At 43.1% G+C, this 14,851-nt stretch overlaps 1 protein-coding gene and 1 non-coding gene across 2 annotated transcripts in view; both read right to left on the bottom strand.

Moving 5' to 3' along the window:
• USP35 (ubiquitin specific peptidase 35) overlaps window positions 1-12,420 on the bottom strand; it is a 54,658-nt gene extending 42,238 nt beyond the window's left edge. The window contains exons 1-3 of the mRNA XM_044668929.1: window positions 11,739-12,420; window positions 8,677-8,812; window positions 1,943-2,072 (exon numbers count right to left, since the gene is read on the bottom strand). Coding sequence (XP_044524864.1) covers window positions 1,943-2,072; window positions 8,677-8,812; window positions 11,739-12,420 — 948 coding nt within the window. The remainder of the gene's footprint in view (window positions 1-1,942; window positions 2,073-8,676; window positions 8,813-11,738) is intronic.
• On the bottom strand, window positions 7,933-8,036 carry LOC123243425. The gene has a single exon (XR_006505955.1). It is a non-coding gene; the product is annotated as a U6 spliceosomal RNA (small nuclear RNA).
• Window positions 12,421-14,851: the final 2,431 nt, after the last annotated feature.

Raw genomic sequence — 14,851 nt, 5'->3', positions numbered from 1 at the left:
AGGAAGGAAAGGAAGGAAGGAAGGAAGGAAGGAAGGAAGGAAGGAAGGAAGGAAGGAAGGAAGGAAGGAAGGAAGGAAGGAAGGAAGGAAGGAAGATTAGGGAGAGAGATAAAAAGAGAAGGAAGAAAAGAGGGAGAGAAGGAAGGAAGGAAGGAGGAAGAGAAGGAGAGAAGGAAGGAAGGAAGGAAGATTAGAGAGAGAGATAAAAAGAGAAGGAAGGAAGGAGGGAGAGAAGGAGAGAAAAGGAAGGAAGGAAAGAAGGCAGGAGGGAGGGGAAAAAGAAAAGAAAAAGAAAGGAATAAAGAAAGAAAATGAAAGAAATGAAGGAAGAGAAAAAAGGAAAGGAGAGGAGAGAAAAAAGTAGGACAAGTAAAGAGAAAAAAGAGAGAAAGAGAGCACAAGCATTTATTAAGCATTTACTGTGTGTCAGGCACTGTGCTAAGTGCTGGGGCTACAAATACAAGTAAACAAGACAGTCCTTACCCTTGAGGAGCTTACATTCTAATGGAAGAAGACAACAATAATGGGGAGTTGGAAAATTGAGAGGGGTAGTAGTGAAGAGAGGGGAACAAGGCTGCTAATGAGGAGGTGAAGTCCAGAGAGTAAGGAGTGGAGTCAGCAGTGAAGTAAGCATGGCCTGGGCACCTCATGGAATGGTGGACTGGGCCAAAGACTCACCAATCAGAAGAGAGAGCCGCAGGGTGGAGGTATCACCAGGGTGAGAAGGCTGCTGGCAGGGAGGTGGAGAAGTCCGGAGAGTGAGGAGTGGACTTTATCTTACTGGACTCCACCTCCCCCTCAGTGCCAAAGGTGCCTCTGTGCACACAGCTGTTTAATGGATAGCTCACAGACTCAAAGGATATTAGAACTGGATGAAACCTTAGAAATAAAGACTGTTAGAACACAGAAAGTCAGAACTGGAAGAGAGCATAGAACAAAGAATGTTAGAGCTGGAAGAGACCTCCCTTTGTACTTTATCACTCCTTCATATTATAATTATTTCTGTACATATCTTTCTCATTCGACTAGAAGTTCATTTGTAATAGGTCATATTAATATGTGTCATAATGTGTCATAATAATATGACACATAAATGTGTCATGTTGTCATATTTATCTTTCTATACCCAATACTAAGCAAAGAATTTTGTATAGGATCTAATATAGAACATTAGAACTTGAAGGAAATCTTAGACTACAGAATGCAGAACACTGAACACACAATGTTAGAGTTGGAAGGGGCCTTAGATCATAGAATGTCAGAGCTTGGAGGGTTCTTAGAATACAGAATGTCAGAGCTAGACGGGAGCTTAGAACAGAGAATGTCAGAATTGGGATGGACTTTAGAACACAGAATATCAGAACTAGGAGGGCTCTTAGAGCATAGAATGTCAGAGCTTAGGAAGGACCTTAAAACCCAGAATGTCAGAACTGGGAGGGGTCTTAGAACACAGAACACTGGAGTTTAGGAGGACCTTAGAACCCAGAATGTCAGAGCTGGAAGGGGTTTTAGAACATAAAACATCCAAGCTTAGGAGGGAACTTAGAACACAGAATGTCAGAGCTAAAAGGGACCTTAAAAAACAAAATGTCAGAGCTGGGAAGCACCTTAGGACACAAGGTCAGAGCTGGGAGGAATTTTAGATCATAGAGCATGAGAACTGTAAGGGAACTTAGAAATGATCTAATCCAACCTGAGAAATTATGAGAATTTCAAAGGTAAGGAGACCCAAGGAAATGACTTGCCCCAAATCACACAGGGACCTAGCCCTTGTCTCCTGATTCCCAGCCCAGTCTTCTTCTCACTAACCCACAATGCTCCTCACTATGGAGCCTGTCAAGACCACATCCATTTCTGTATCAATGGCCCTAGTTTCCCCCAGGCTTCCATGTGCTGGGCTTTTTGGCCCGGTCCTAAGAGGGTATTTGGAATGGGTGCTGACCTTCTCTATTTTGGAGAGAGAGACTTCAATCAAAATGCTGAACTTCTTAACAGCTGCTAGGCCCTTTAGCAACGTGATGATCCACTTGTCTATGTTTTTCCCCAGGGGCCAACACACCCAGTCGATCATCCTAAAAGAGTTAGGAGAGTTTAAATTAAAAGGAAAGAAAAAAAAGGCACAGGTCAGTGGTTGGATATCATCCAGGTAGCCTTCAACTCTTGTCTATGGTTAGTTCTAACTCCATGGCCAGCCCAGGAGGTTAAAGGTTGTTGGTCCGGGTGCACCCCTTATGTCCTTCTCCAGCACAGGGGCTATTCCATCCACTCCACTGCCGCCTCCCCCAAACTCCAGGGTCTAGACCCACTGAAGAGGTCACACCACACCCCGCTAGTTGCCAACTCCTCACCATGCCAGGTCCCAATCTTCCAGGTCACTGCCCCGAGAGAGGCTTGGTCATCCCAAAACATGCTCTTAGCCCCCAGGAAACCAGTTCTGCAGCATGATACAGTAGAGAGAGCATAAGACTCGATGCCAAAGGCTCAGTTTAGAATCCTGGCTCCAGCAATGACTTAGCTATGAGATCTTGGGCAAATCAACCGATTTCTCTGAGCTCTAATTCCCTCATCTGAAAAATGGAGCTTATAATACTTGCACCTCCTCCATAAAAGAGGGGATAGGAGAACCGTCCTTTATAAACTAAGTGAATGTGAGCTATCCCCAATATTACCACTGGGGTCATGACAGACAGAATCAAGCTCATAGTGCTTTACATTGGAGCCTCCCCTGATCCCCCCAAACAGAAGGGAGCTCTCCTCCCTTCGACTTCAGCAGGCAATTTGTACATATTTATCTCATTATCCCCCTGGTACCCAAGAGTGCTCTACACACAGCAGGCACTGAATAATGTTTTAGTCTGCCTCCAATCATACTTATCTGCGTCCATGTCTTATCTCCCGTACTGGACTGTGAGCTGCTTGAAGGCAGGGTTAGTGTCTAAATCATCTCTGTATCTCCCATGTTGTCGTGCACAAGAAAATATTAGATTAAAGAGTCAGAAGACCTGATCTCTAGTCCTGTCTGGGCCACTAACTCACTGTGCAACCCTGGGCAAGCTGCTTCCCCTCTCCAGTCATCCATCAGTTTCTTCCTGTGTAAATTGTGGGAGGTTGGAATGGTAGGTTTTAAAAAATAAATTTTTTTTGTTTTTTTTCTTATTGCCTTCACCCCCATTGTAGATCTTCTCCACCCTCACCCCACCCCTGCCCTTCCCAGAGGGCCAGCCCTTATCATTATGAAGAAAAGAGAGGAAAATTCTATGAACCAAAGAAAAAATTGAGCAAATTAACCAAGATGCCAAAAATGTCTCACACTATAGGCTGTGTTCCAGATCTATAGTCCCCTACTCTACAAAGAAATAGGGTGAGTTTGGTAGAGTGGAAATTCCTTCTTATATCTATTTCTACTTTGGGGCTAAATTTTATTATAATGTAGCAGCAGCATTCAACTTTGCTTTGGAGTTATACTTTCATTTATGTAATCATCGTGTATGTTGTTTCTCTGATTCAGTTTATTTTATTTTGTGTCATGGACTAGTTGACTTTTTTTTTTTAATTCTTACCTTCCATCTTAGAATCAATACTATATATTGGTTCCAACACAGAAGAGTTGTAGGCCTAGACAAATTGGGCTTGGTGATTTACCCAAGGTCACACAGCTAGGAAATGTCTGAGGCTGCATTTGAACCCAGGAACTTCCATCTCTGGGCCTGGCTCTCAATCAACTGAGCCACCTAGCTGCCCCAGTTGACTTTTAAGGTCTCTTCTAGCACTAAAATTCTATGGACCAATTATTCCAGCACATAACAGAAACTCGAAATGTATGTAAGATGCACAAATTATAAGAGATGAAAGGGAGCTCAGAGATCATCCAATACAGAGGTTTTTAACCTGGGGCCCATGAACTAGGATTAAAAAAAATTTTAATTAATATATTTACATGAAAAAATGGAGATACTAATACTCTGTTGGTGGAGCTGTGAACTGATCTAAATATTCTGGAGAGCAATTTGAAATTACAATAGAGTTATAAAACTGTGTATACCCTTAGAACCAGTCTACTTCCCAAGGAGATCAGGGAAAGAGGAAAAGAACCAATACGTTGCAAAATATTTATAGTATCTCTCTTTGTGGTGGCAAAGAACTGGAAATCAAGGGGACACCTATCAATTGGGAAATGGCTCATCAAATTATGGTATATGATTGTGATAGAATACTACTACTCCATAAGAAATGATGAGTGAGCTAATTAAAAAAAACAACTTGGAAAGAACTATAAGGGATAATGAACAGTGAAATGGGTGTCTGTCTCCTGGACAATATCTGAGATGTGGGGAAGGTGGAAAGGGGTTGGAACTTGTGGATAAATTCTGTTACTAATAAATATTTCAATAGAAACATTAAAATAGAAATAAAATATCTAAGTATAATAGATAAAATTAATAGAAATAGAAATAAACATTCAAAATTAAATGTTGAAAATATAAATTAAGTATTTAAATTAAATATTTAAAAATATTTTACATATTTTGATATAATGGTTTCCATCGTAATCCTATGCATTTTATTTTATGCATGTTAAAAAATGATTCCGAGAAAGGTTCCATGGACTTTTCTGCCTTAAAAAAAAAAAGACTGTGACCAAAAAAAGTTAAGAATTCCTTCAATTTATAGATGAGGAAACTGAGGCCCAAAGAGGGGAAAAGACTAGGCCAATATGAACAAGGAGTTTAGTGGCAGTTAGGACTAGAACTCGGGGTTCCTGACTCTCAATCTAGAATTTTTCCTTTATATTACATATTCTGCCTTTTTCCACCCCCTGGTTGAACAAATTAAATAGCCATTCAATAAATATTTGTGGATTAATGGCCTGACAGTACAGAAGTCATTTTGATTCTCTTTCTCTCCAGGCAGCACACCAGCTCCCTGAGGCTACAGACCTTTTGTCTTATTTGACTCTGACCAAAACAGTTGTTCAAGAGTAGCTGACCAACGGATCTTCTGGAGGGGCAGTATAGAGCCTGGAAAGATCACTGGATTTAGGGTCAAAGGGCCTCAAGCTCTAGTATTTACCGGCTGTGTGACAATCAAACGAGTCATTTGACCTCCATGGCCTCAGTTTCCTCATCTGCAAAATGTGAGGATCTGAATTAGATGGCCTCTGAAGGTCCTTTCAGCTCTAAAGCTATGATCCTAATGAGCTGCCTCCTGACACAGTGAACATCTCAACCATAAATTTATTCAGGCAAAGACCAGACACCATTTATTAGGGATGCTCCAGAAGACATCCCTTCCTTGGGTAAGAGATGGCCTCTAAGGTCCCTTTCAGCAATGAAATTCTATTATTTTAAGATTCTAAGTTTTCAAGATTCAATGTATCACTTTGTCTATTTTTTTAAAAGATGTCCACACTCTTTCCCTGATAGAATGTGAGCTCCCGGAGGGCAGGGTTTATTTTATTTTAGTCTTTTATATTCCCAGTGCCTATCCCAGTACTTGGCCCATAGTAAATGCTTAGTAAATATTTAATGACTGTCTATGTCTCTATGATTCTACGAGGATGTTTCCAAGACTCGATGAATATTTTTAAATTCCTGATTCTAAAAAGTCACATTTTTAGGATATTTCAAGGTCTGGAAAGCCTTTTTTTTTTGTTTGTTTTTCTAAAATTCTCTAAGTTTGTAAGATTCCAGGAATCTGTGAGTCTATTTCTAACAGATAATGAATACATTTCTGACATAGTACAAGTTTATAATTCTGGGATATTAAGATTCAGTGCTTCCAAAAGTCCATAGACAGGTGGCAAATAGAACCTTTCCTCCCCCTGTCTCTACCTGCTTCTTCCTTCCTGTGATAGCCAGAGCCCCTGGACAGGGTTCATCTTTGCAAGTCAAAGGCAGGCAGAGCCATAATGGGATAGGATCCCAAGCCAGCCCCAAGACACGGCCTCAGACCTGGCACTGACTCACTGTTCATCATCTCTTCTCCTATGCCTACTTCTCCCTTCTCTCCATTCCTTGCTGTGGTCTCTGGAGGTAGTCTGGCTTGAACTTGAACCCCTGCCAGTAGCTTTTAAGGCATTTTCTCAAACTTTGCATCTCGGCCCCTGAGAATACTTAATTATTTTACTGGGGCAATATAAAGGGGCGGGAGCTCACTCTATTTCCCCAACAGTTTGAGGAATCTGCTCATTCTGCCTCTATCTGAGAGCCAGAAGAAGAGGGGCTAATAAAGTGGGGCTCCTATTTAGCTCTATCAGCTCTTAGACGAAGCTCAAGATGGAGCCAAGCATGGGCACCCCCCTAGGGGAATGAGCCTGTGATGGGGTAGAGTGCATGTACCTCTGCTCTACCTATCTGGGGAAGTCCTCATCCCTGCTCAGGCCACAGCTTGGGGGAAGAGTGGAGAGAAAGAGATCGACACATTTTAGTTGGAAGAGTCCTCAGAGGTCATCCAGTTCATCCTTTCTTCCCATGCAAAAATCTGATCTACAACATCATTAAAAAAAAACAAAACAAAAAAACAAAAAAACAACCACCAACTCTATGAGAGGACCAGGTTAAAAGAGGGAAACAGCTCGGGGCAGGACTCGAGGCTTGCTATAACGTGGGGTCCAGGCAGGGGTGTACAGAAGCCACCTGACTTTCAAGACCGTTCAGAGTTTAGCCTTTCTAGATTCATCTCGAGCATTTTCCTTTACAAATTTCAGCTGAACTAGACTATTTGCTATTCCCCAAACACATCCTGACCTTTCCTATCTTCCTTCATCATTCCCTAGTTCCTCTGTCTCTACTTATTGAAAACCTAACCACCATGAAGGCCCTGCTTAAATTCTGAAGTGCACAAGAAAAAAGTCAGGAGTCAGGGAGGTATCTTGGGTACAAATAAGGACAAGATATCCAGGGTAGAAATCCAGCTTCCCAGATTCACTAGCTGTTTTACCAAAGGCAATTCACAAACTTTCTCAGTCTCTGTTTCCATCTCTATAAAATGGTGATAATAATACCTACAACCCAGGGTTATAAGGATCAAATGGAATAATAGATATATAATTTAAATAGCTACTCTTCCTCTCATTACTATCATCCCAGGTAGAAGTGAATCCCTCCCTCTCTGTCTCATTTAATCCTTATCATAACAACCCTGGAGGTAGATACTATTATTATCCCCATTTTGCAGAGAAAGAAACTGAGGAAGAGGTGAAGTGACTTGCCCAGGGTCTCAAGGAGATGGCACCTGAGGCCATTTCTCTCTATATAATATGCCATGTTGCCTCATAGAAATATAGAAAATATAACTAGAAAAAAATCAAAAGATACCTTTCAAAATATGGCTACAGGAAGAATTCCTAACCAACAAAGGAGAGAGGAAATCACACAAGACAGTTCTGATGACATAAAATTTGAAAGCTTTGGCATGAATCAAAGCAGCTAAAATAAAAGGAGAAATCATTGAGTAGGGGGAAAATGCAATTTTCTATCAAACATCACTGATTAAAGTCTGATATCAAAGACAGAATCAGCACAAATATGTAAAGGCACAGAGTTTCTCTAGAAGATAAGTAGTCAAAGGATATGAATCAGTTTTCAAAAGAAGAATTACAAGCTGGCTCTGACTATATTTTAAATGATCCAAGTCACTGATCAGAAGAGAAATGTTACTTAGAGCAATTCTGAAGTTTTGCCTCTCTCAGCAAATTGTCAAAAACAAAAATGCCCCCAGTCAGTATTGGAGGGGCTATGGGAGGACAGGCACACACATATACTGTTGGTGCAGCTGAAGCTTGGTCCAACCATTCTGGAAAACAATCTGGAAATATGCAAGAAAAAGTGACCAAAAAAGAAAAAGTAACTGACCCAATGCCCCTACTGCAAGACACGTTCCCCAAGGAGATCAAAGGTAGAAAAGCAAAAGCCCCATGGGACACCAAGTTTAAAAAATATTGAACACTTCATAAATTTGTATGCCATTATTGCCCAGGGACCATGCTTTTCTTCTCTTGGTTGTTCCAGTTTTCATATGCATGTTATGGCAGTTATTTGATCTTTCTGTTCTGCTCATGAAAGAGCAAAAATACAAAGAATGGGACAAGGAGATCTAAGGGGTCTCTTGGTACTAGCTGAAAATTGTCAGACAAGTTTTAGGACAAATAGTCAACGACAGAGCAAAACCTAATTTTCAGGTACCAAGGAACTATGTAAGGAGCCGTCTGTTCTAGTAGGAAGGCACTGGGCAGCTACCTAAAGAAAGCAGGGAAATTCAACTTCATCTTACTCAGAATCTAGTCTTAGACAAACTTTGGTCAGTGAGAATTTCCCCATCCCGGATTGGCCTCACATCAGAGGGGCAAAATAGAATCATGGACCCCAAGAATGTCAGTGCTAGAAGAGACCTTAAGGATCATCTGGTGTGCTCTCATTTTACAGAAGGGGAAACTGAGTCCTAGAGAGGAAAGGTGACTTGCCCAAGGTTATACAACCAGTAAGTGACCAAGTTGTGACTAGTCCCTGATTCTCCTGAACCCAGATAGCTGGGGCCACCTGCCAAGAAAAAAAAAAAACCTGCCCTCCTAATAGTCTTCTTCCCCCAACAAAGTTCAGAAAGCCCTCTCCATTCCTAAAGGTCAGTGAAGGAGCTCCCCCCATCCCCGGCTTCCCTGCTGCTGCTGCTGCCTCCTACCTGCTGATAGCTGTCATCATCTGGGCATCTGTGATGCTATCATCATTGGTGAGGTTCCTGATCACCCCGTCCATGAGCTCCAGGGGCACGTACTGGACGACACTGGCCAAGGCATTGGAAGGAGGCTCCTGCTCCTCTGGGGACCAAGGCAGAAACCAGAGCTAAATGGCTGAGACAGAGGCATCCATCCCATTTCCTAGCCCACCCCTCTCTGCCAACCCCCCCATTCCTGCTCCCCAACTGCTAGGGATCCAAAGGAGCAAATTTTAAGGCAAGTCAGGAAGAGTGTAAGCTCCTTGAGGGTGGGCACTGTTTTCCACTTCTGTCTTTGTACCCTTTTCCCCTAACGCAATAAATGAATGCCTTGCATATAGAACCTGCTTAATAAATGCTTTCTATTATGCTTGAAGGCTTGTAAAGCACTTTATATGTGTTATCTTATTTGATATTCATGGCAGCTTTGGGAGAGGAGTACTAGTATTATCATCCCTGTTTTGTTTTATTGTATTGTATTGTATTATATTGTATTGTGTTGTATTGTATTGTATTGTGTTGTGTTGTGTTGTGTTGTGTTGTATTTTAAATTTAAACCCTTACCTTCTACCTTAGAAGCTCGGGCTAGAAAATAGGGATTAAGTGACTTGCCCAGGGTCACACCACTGGGAAGTATCTGAGGCGAGACCAGAACCCAGGAATTCTCGTCTCCACTCCTCATGGCAACCCTGGGAGGTAGGTACTATTATTAGCCCCATTTTATTTTATTTTGTTTTATTTTTAACCCCTTACCTTAGAAGCTTAGGGCTAAGCAATTAACTCCCATTTAATTTGTGTAGGATCACACAGCCAAGAAGGATCTGAGGCCACATTTGAACCCAGAACCTCCCATATCTACACCTGGCTCTCAATCCACTAGCTGCCCCCATTTTACAGATGAGAAAACTGAGCTTCTAAGGTTCTGAGGCAGAATTTAAACTCTTTTGCCGACTCCAAGTCCAGCGCTCTACCTACCTGCCTCACAATTGCAGAGGAAGCAAAGCCCAGGGATGAAGATGGGGGAGAAGTGGACTATGGAAGTGGATGTAGCATAAGGATACGCTTTATGATTATGTGTCTATATAGTGCACACACACACACACACACACACACATACACACACACATACACACACACACTCCATATTCAGTCACAGAACAGGCTGCTATTCCTTGAAATCAGGTCAGCAAATTGAGTTTCTAGGTGCATTGTGTGCTTGTGTCTATGCCTGTTCGTACGGCTGAGAAGCTGGGTGCAGAGCTTGGGTCTTGGGGTGCGTGTTGGCCTTTCTTTGGTCTCCCTCATGTTGGGTGGTTCAGCTTGACTTGAGTGGACTGTGTAGGCCCTGGCTTTGCACGTGCTGTAGAGCTGCGGAGGTCACGTATCTGCGCTCTGCCTAGGCACGAGGGATGCGGGGGTATGCCTCCCTCTACATCCCCATCAGACCAGACCCATGGGCCATGGGGGCCAGGCCAGAGCCTGAACCTCTCCCCACATGCATGAGCTGCCTCCTCCCACGGTTCAAGAAAGCTGAGGCCAGAAGCTTGGTTGATGGAATAATTCAGACAGGGCTCCCCTCGCCCATCCACTTTCTTTTGTCAGGAACACCAGTGATGCACTTAAATTCTCCCAAATAACCAAGCTATAAAAGTTGTGTAAGTCTACAATTTTATAAGGACTAGAGGCTGTTGATACTAAATTGCCTCAAATATCTTCCAAAAATAAAAATATTTTAATATGTAAAAAACAAATAAAAAAAACAACAACAAAAAAAGTGATGATGGCCAAGGCGCTTTTATGGAGCAATTCTCCCTCACCGCAACCCTAGGAGTTAGTAGATGATGAAGGGACCATCGTGAAATGTCACTCACCTAATGCTCCTGGGATCACCATCTTTTAAGACTAGAGAGTACAGGGTGGAGGAGCATACCCTAGGCTAGTGGTTCCCAAACTTTTTTGGCCTACCGCCCCCTTTCTAGAAAAAATATCACTTAGACCCCTGTCACCTACTATCACCGCCCCCTTACAGTTATTCACCACCCCCAAATGCACCTGCAGCCATCACCACCCCTCTGGATCGCTGCAGCACCCACCAGGGAACGGTGGTGCCCACTTTGGGAATCACTTGTCTAGACCAAGGAGAAAGCTGCAAAATCCCACACGGATAACCTAAGGCTTTGGATCCTTGAACAAAGATCACATACAGCTGGTGACCGCCATCCCTCCAGCCCTTCCCTTGCCATTCTAAAGAAAAAATTATTTGGCATTCAAAAAAAAAGTTCAGGGCCTCAGTCGATCCTCTCTTTGTGCAGGCAACCTTTCAGGGACCCCCTCCTCACCATTCCCATCTACTAAAGCCTTCCCCAGCCAGGGTTATTTTCCATCTTGCCTGTATATATTTACTTGATGTCTCTGTTTGTAGACTGGGAGCCCCTTGAGGGCAGACTTTTTCTTCCCCTTTCTGTGAATCCCCACCATTTAACATAATGTCTGGTATGTACAAAGCATTTAATGAATGCTTTTAATTAGTTAATGACACATACTTGTCCACCTTCACTGATTGGTAGAAGGAGTTTCTACACTAGAGATTGCCCATGCCAATAAAATTGTCATTCTAGACCTTCCCCGCTCCCAAATTGCTCTCAGATGCTTGTGATGGCCCACAATGGGCACGTGTGCCCCTCCATGGATGGTGTGGGGAGGTATGAGCAGGGTCACAGTTATCTATTGTGAGTGGCCCTAGAGAAAGAGCCCTGAGCCCAGGCAGGAGATCCGGGTCCTCGTCCCAGGGCTAACACACTGCGAACTTGGAAAAAGACATTCCCCACTTCCCTAAACCTCAGTTTCCATATCTATAAAATGACAAGATGGGAGGAGGCTAGACTAGGTAATCCTCTGAAGCTCTGATGTCCTATGGTGTATGTTTAATGCCAGGATCCATACACACACACACACACACACACACACACACATATCTTTCTGTGCCCAGTGCCCAGCCCCGTCTCCACAAACCTCCCACTCCTGAGTACCTGTGGAGGAGATGATGGCAAACAGCTCCTTCAGGGATGGCAGGATGGAGGAGGCTTGGGCCCTCCAAATTTTAGGTAAGAGCCCGCTCACTCGGTTCACATGGCTCAAGAACTCCACAATGCCCTCCTCCCCCTCTGCCAGGCACTGGAATTGCCCGATGCAGCGAACCAGCTGCTGGCAGAAGAGCAGCCGGTGTCTGCCATCTGGAATGCAGCGTGGGTACTGGCTCAGCAGGCGGGCCACCTTGGCACACTGCCTGGGGCCGGGCCGTTCGCACACCTTTCTCAGGACCTCCAGGCGGAGTAAGGCAAAGACCCCCTCAGCGGCTGGGCCCTCAGGGATGAACTGGAGGCCCAGCTGGACGTAATCTAGCACGTAGGGGCTGGGGTGGCCTGGGGTCCCATAGCCCTCCTGCAGCAGAGTCAGGAGGAAATGAGCATTAAAGAACTCCACAAAGGCCTCGAGGTGGTATCGGCCGTAGACCTCCAGGACCTCCTGCCCAATCTCCCGCTTGAACTTGGTGTCACCCACTAGGTAGAGTTTGGTGGACAGCTCCAGCATGGCCCAACACTGCGCACTGTCCATGGGCTGCTTCGCTGCCTCGATCACCCGCCGTGCCAGCCCTTGCTTCACGTTGGTGGGGTACGATGACAGCATCACGGCTTCCAGGATCTTGTCCATAGCTGCTCCTTGCCCGGCCTGCAGCAACAGACCCTCCTTCCAAACATCAGAATGGGTCATTAATAGATCTCAAAAAAGTGTGAACAAAGTCACTATTCAAACCTTTTGGCCCAGAGATTCCACTACTCGGCACGAACTCCAGGAGTCATGGACAACAAAAAAGACCTTGTAGGTACCAAAATATTAACAGCAGAACTTTGGTGTTAGCAAAAGAGTAGAAAAAAAAACGAGTGCCCACCAATAATAATGGAACAAATTATGGTATATGAATGAAGAGGGATATTACTATGCCACACACAGAAAAAATGATCATGAGGAACTCGGAGAAACGCGAGAAATCTGGTATGAACTGATTCTAAGCAAAGAAAGCAGAACCAGAGCATACACATATTTTAGAGTAATGTAAATAAAAACAACACAAAAGGCCAACCCACTGAGAATAAATGCAGTGATTATTAAACCCAGAGATCACAAGGAAGCGATGCAGAAATCCCAAGCATTGACCTTAAGAGACGTGAAACCCAAGTTCAAATCTCAGATCTGCCTCTAATTACTCTGGGTCCCTCCTTGCCCCTTGCCACCATCTACCTGGTATCATGCTTTTTAATTATTTTAATTTTATTTTATTTTGAATATTTTCCCATAGTTACATATTTCATGTTCTTTCCCTCTCCCCCAAACCCCCCTAATCCTCCTTAGCCAACACACAATTCCACTGGGTTTTACATGTGTCATTGATCAAGACCTAATTCCATATTATTGATAGTTGGACTAGAGTTATCATTTAGTGTCTTGATCCCCAATAATATCCCCATCAGCCCATATCATGCTTTTTTAAAGTATATGTGACATCATACCTTTGCTTGTGGGCTTCTTGGGAGCTGGAACTAGGTTGTTTCTATCTCTCTGTCCATTCCCAATATGGTACCTCGCAGCGAAGACAGGATGGCGTTCCTCCCACTGTAACTCTATGGGATGAGATATGTGAAGGGTGGACAAATGCAGCTTAGCTACTCGACGTGGAGACAGTGTGGCTGTACCCTCTTTCGTCCTTGCATCCCTCATGCCTGGTGGTCTGCCCTGGTGTCTCTGGCATAGATAGAGCTCAAATTCCCAGCTCCCCACTTGTCTAAATCTTCCCCATTTTTCCAGGTCCACCTCCTCCATGTCATGTCACTGTCACTCAACACCTTGAACCTTCAGTGAAGTCACTTGACTTCCCACAGAGCACTTATCTATAAACCATGGAGAAGAGAACCTTCTAGACTTAAATATGCATTTTAAACCATTTTAATTTTATTTATTTTTTGTTTTATTCCTATTTGTAAATGTCTCTCATTCACTTCCATCACAACCACAGATGTTTCACTCTAACAATTGCCTACTTGCCTTTTCCTTGCCTAGACTTAGGGCCTTGGGCAAGTCATGTCTCTCTGGTCCTCAGTCTACTTAGCTTCAAAAAAGGGGAACAAGGTAGACTAGGTGGTCTTTAAAGTTCCTTCTAATTCTATATCCTAAGGCCTTTCCCCACTATGACATTCTACACACATGTATGCTAATAGTGCATGCCAGTTCTGACATTCAGCTCTGATACTGTATACCCAAAGGTCTTTGCCAGCTCTAATATTCAATATTCCAACATTCTATATTTTAAAGTCTTTCTAACTGATGCTTTATAATCTATGATGACAGAGGCAGCTAGATGGCACAATGAATAGAGCACTGAACCTTGAATCAGAAAGACCTGAGTTCAAATCCAGCCTAAATCATGGACCAGCTAGCCTTCTAACTCTGGATAAGTCACTCTGTTCATATCAAGTCATCTGTAAAATGGAAATAATAATAACATTCACCTGACCTTTTGTTCCTCCAGATGAATTTAATTACCATCTTTTCTAACCCTATAAAATAATCTTTTTTCCCACTTTTTAAAAACCCTTAGCTTCCATGTTAGAATCAATACTGTGTATTGATTCCAAGACAGAAGAGCAGTAAAGGCTAGGCAATGGGGGTTAAGTGACTTGCCCAGGGTCACACAGCTAGGAAGTGTCTGAGACCAAACTTGAACCTATGACCTCCTACTAGGCCTGGCTCTCTATCCACTGAGCCACCCAGTTGCCCCCTCTATAAAATAATCTTAATAATCTGTTGGTAGTTTGATTGGTATGATGATGAATAAGTAAACTAACTTCATTAACATTCATTGTTATTGCCCTAACTCAATCATGAGCAGTTAATATCTCTCAAACCACTCAGATTCATCTTTATTTTTGTGAAGTGTTTTGTAGTTTTATTCATATGGAATTCCTATTTGTGTCTTATTAGATAGACTCCCCAAATTTTAGGTATTTTTATAGTTCTTCTGAGTGGATTTTCTTTTTCTCTCTTTTCTTTTTACAGATGAGGAAACAGAGGCCCAGAACGGTTCGCC

The sequence above is a fragment of the Gracilinanus agilis genome, chromosome 3, assembly GCF_016433145.1.
Source record: "Gracilinanus agilis isolate LMUSP501 chromosome 3, AgileGrace, whole genome shotgun sequence".
NCBI classification, from domain to species: domain Eukaryota; kingdom Metazoa; phylum Chordata; class Mammalia; order Didelphimorphia; family Didelphidae; genus Gracilinanus; species Gracilinanus agilis.
This window is presented reverse-complemented; position numbering and strand designations above follow the sequence as displayed.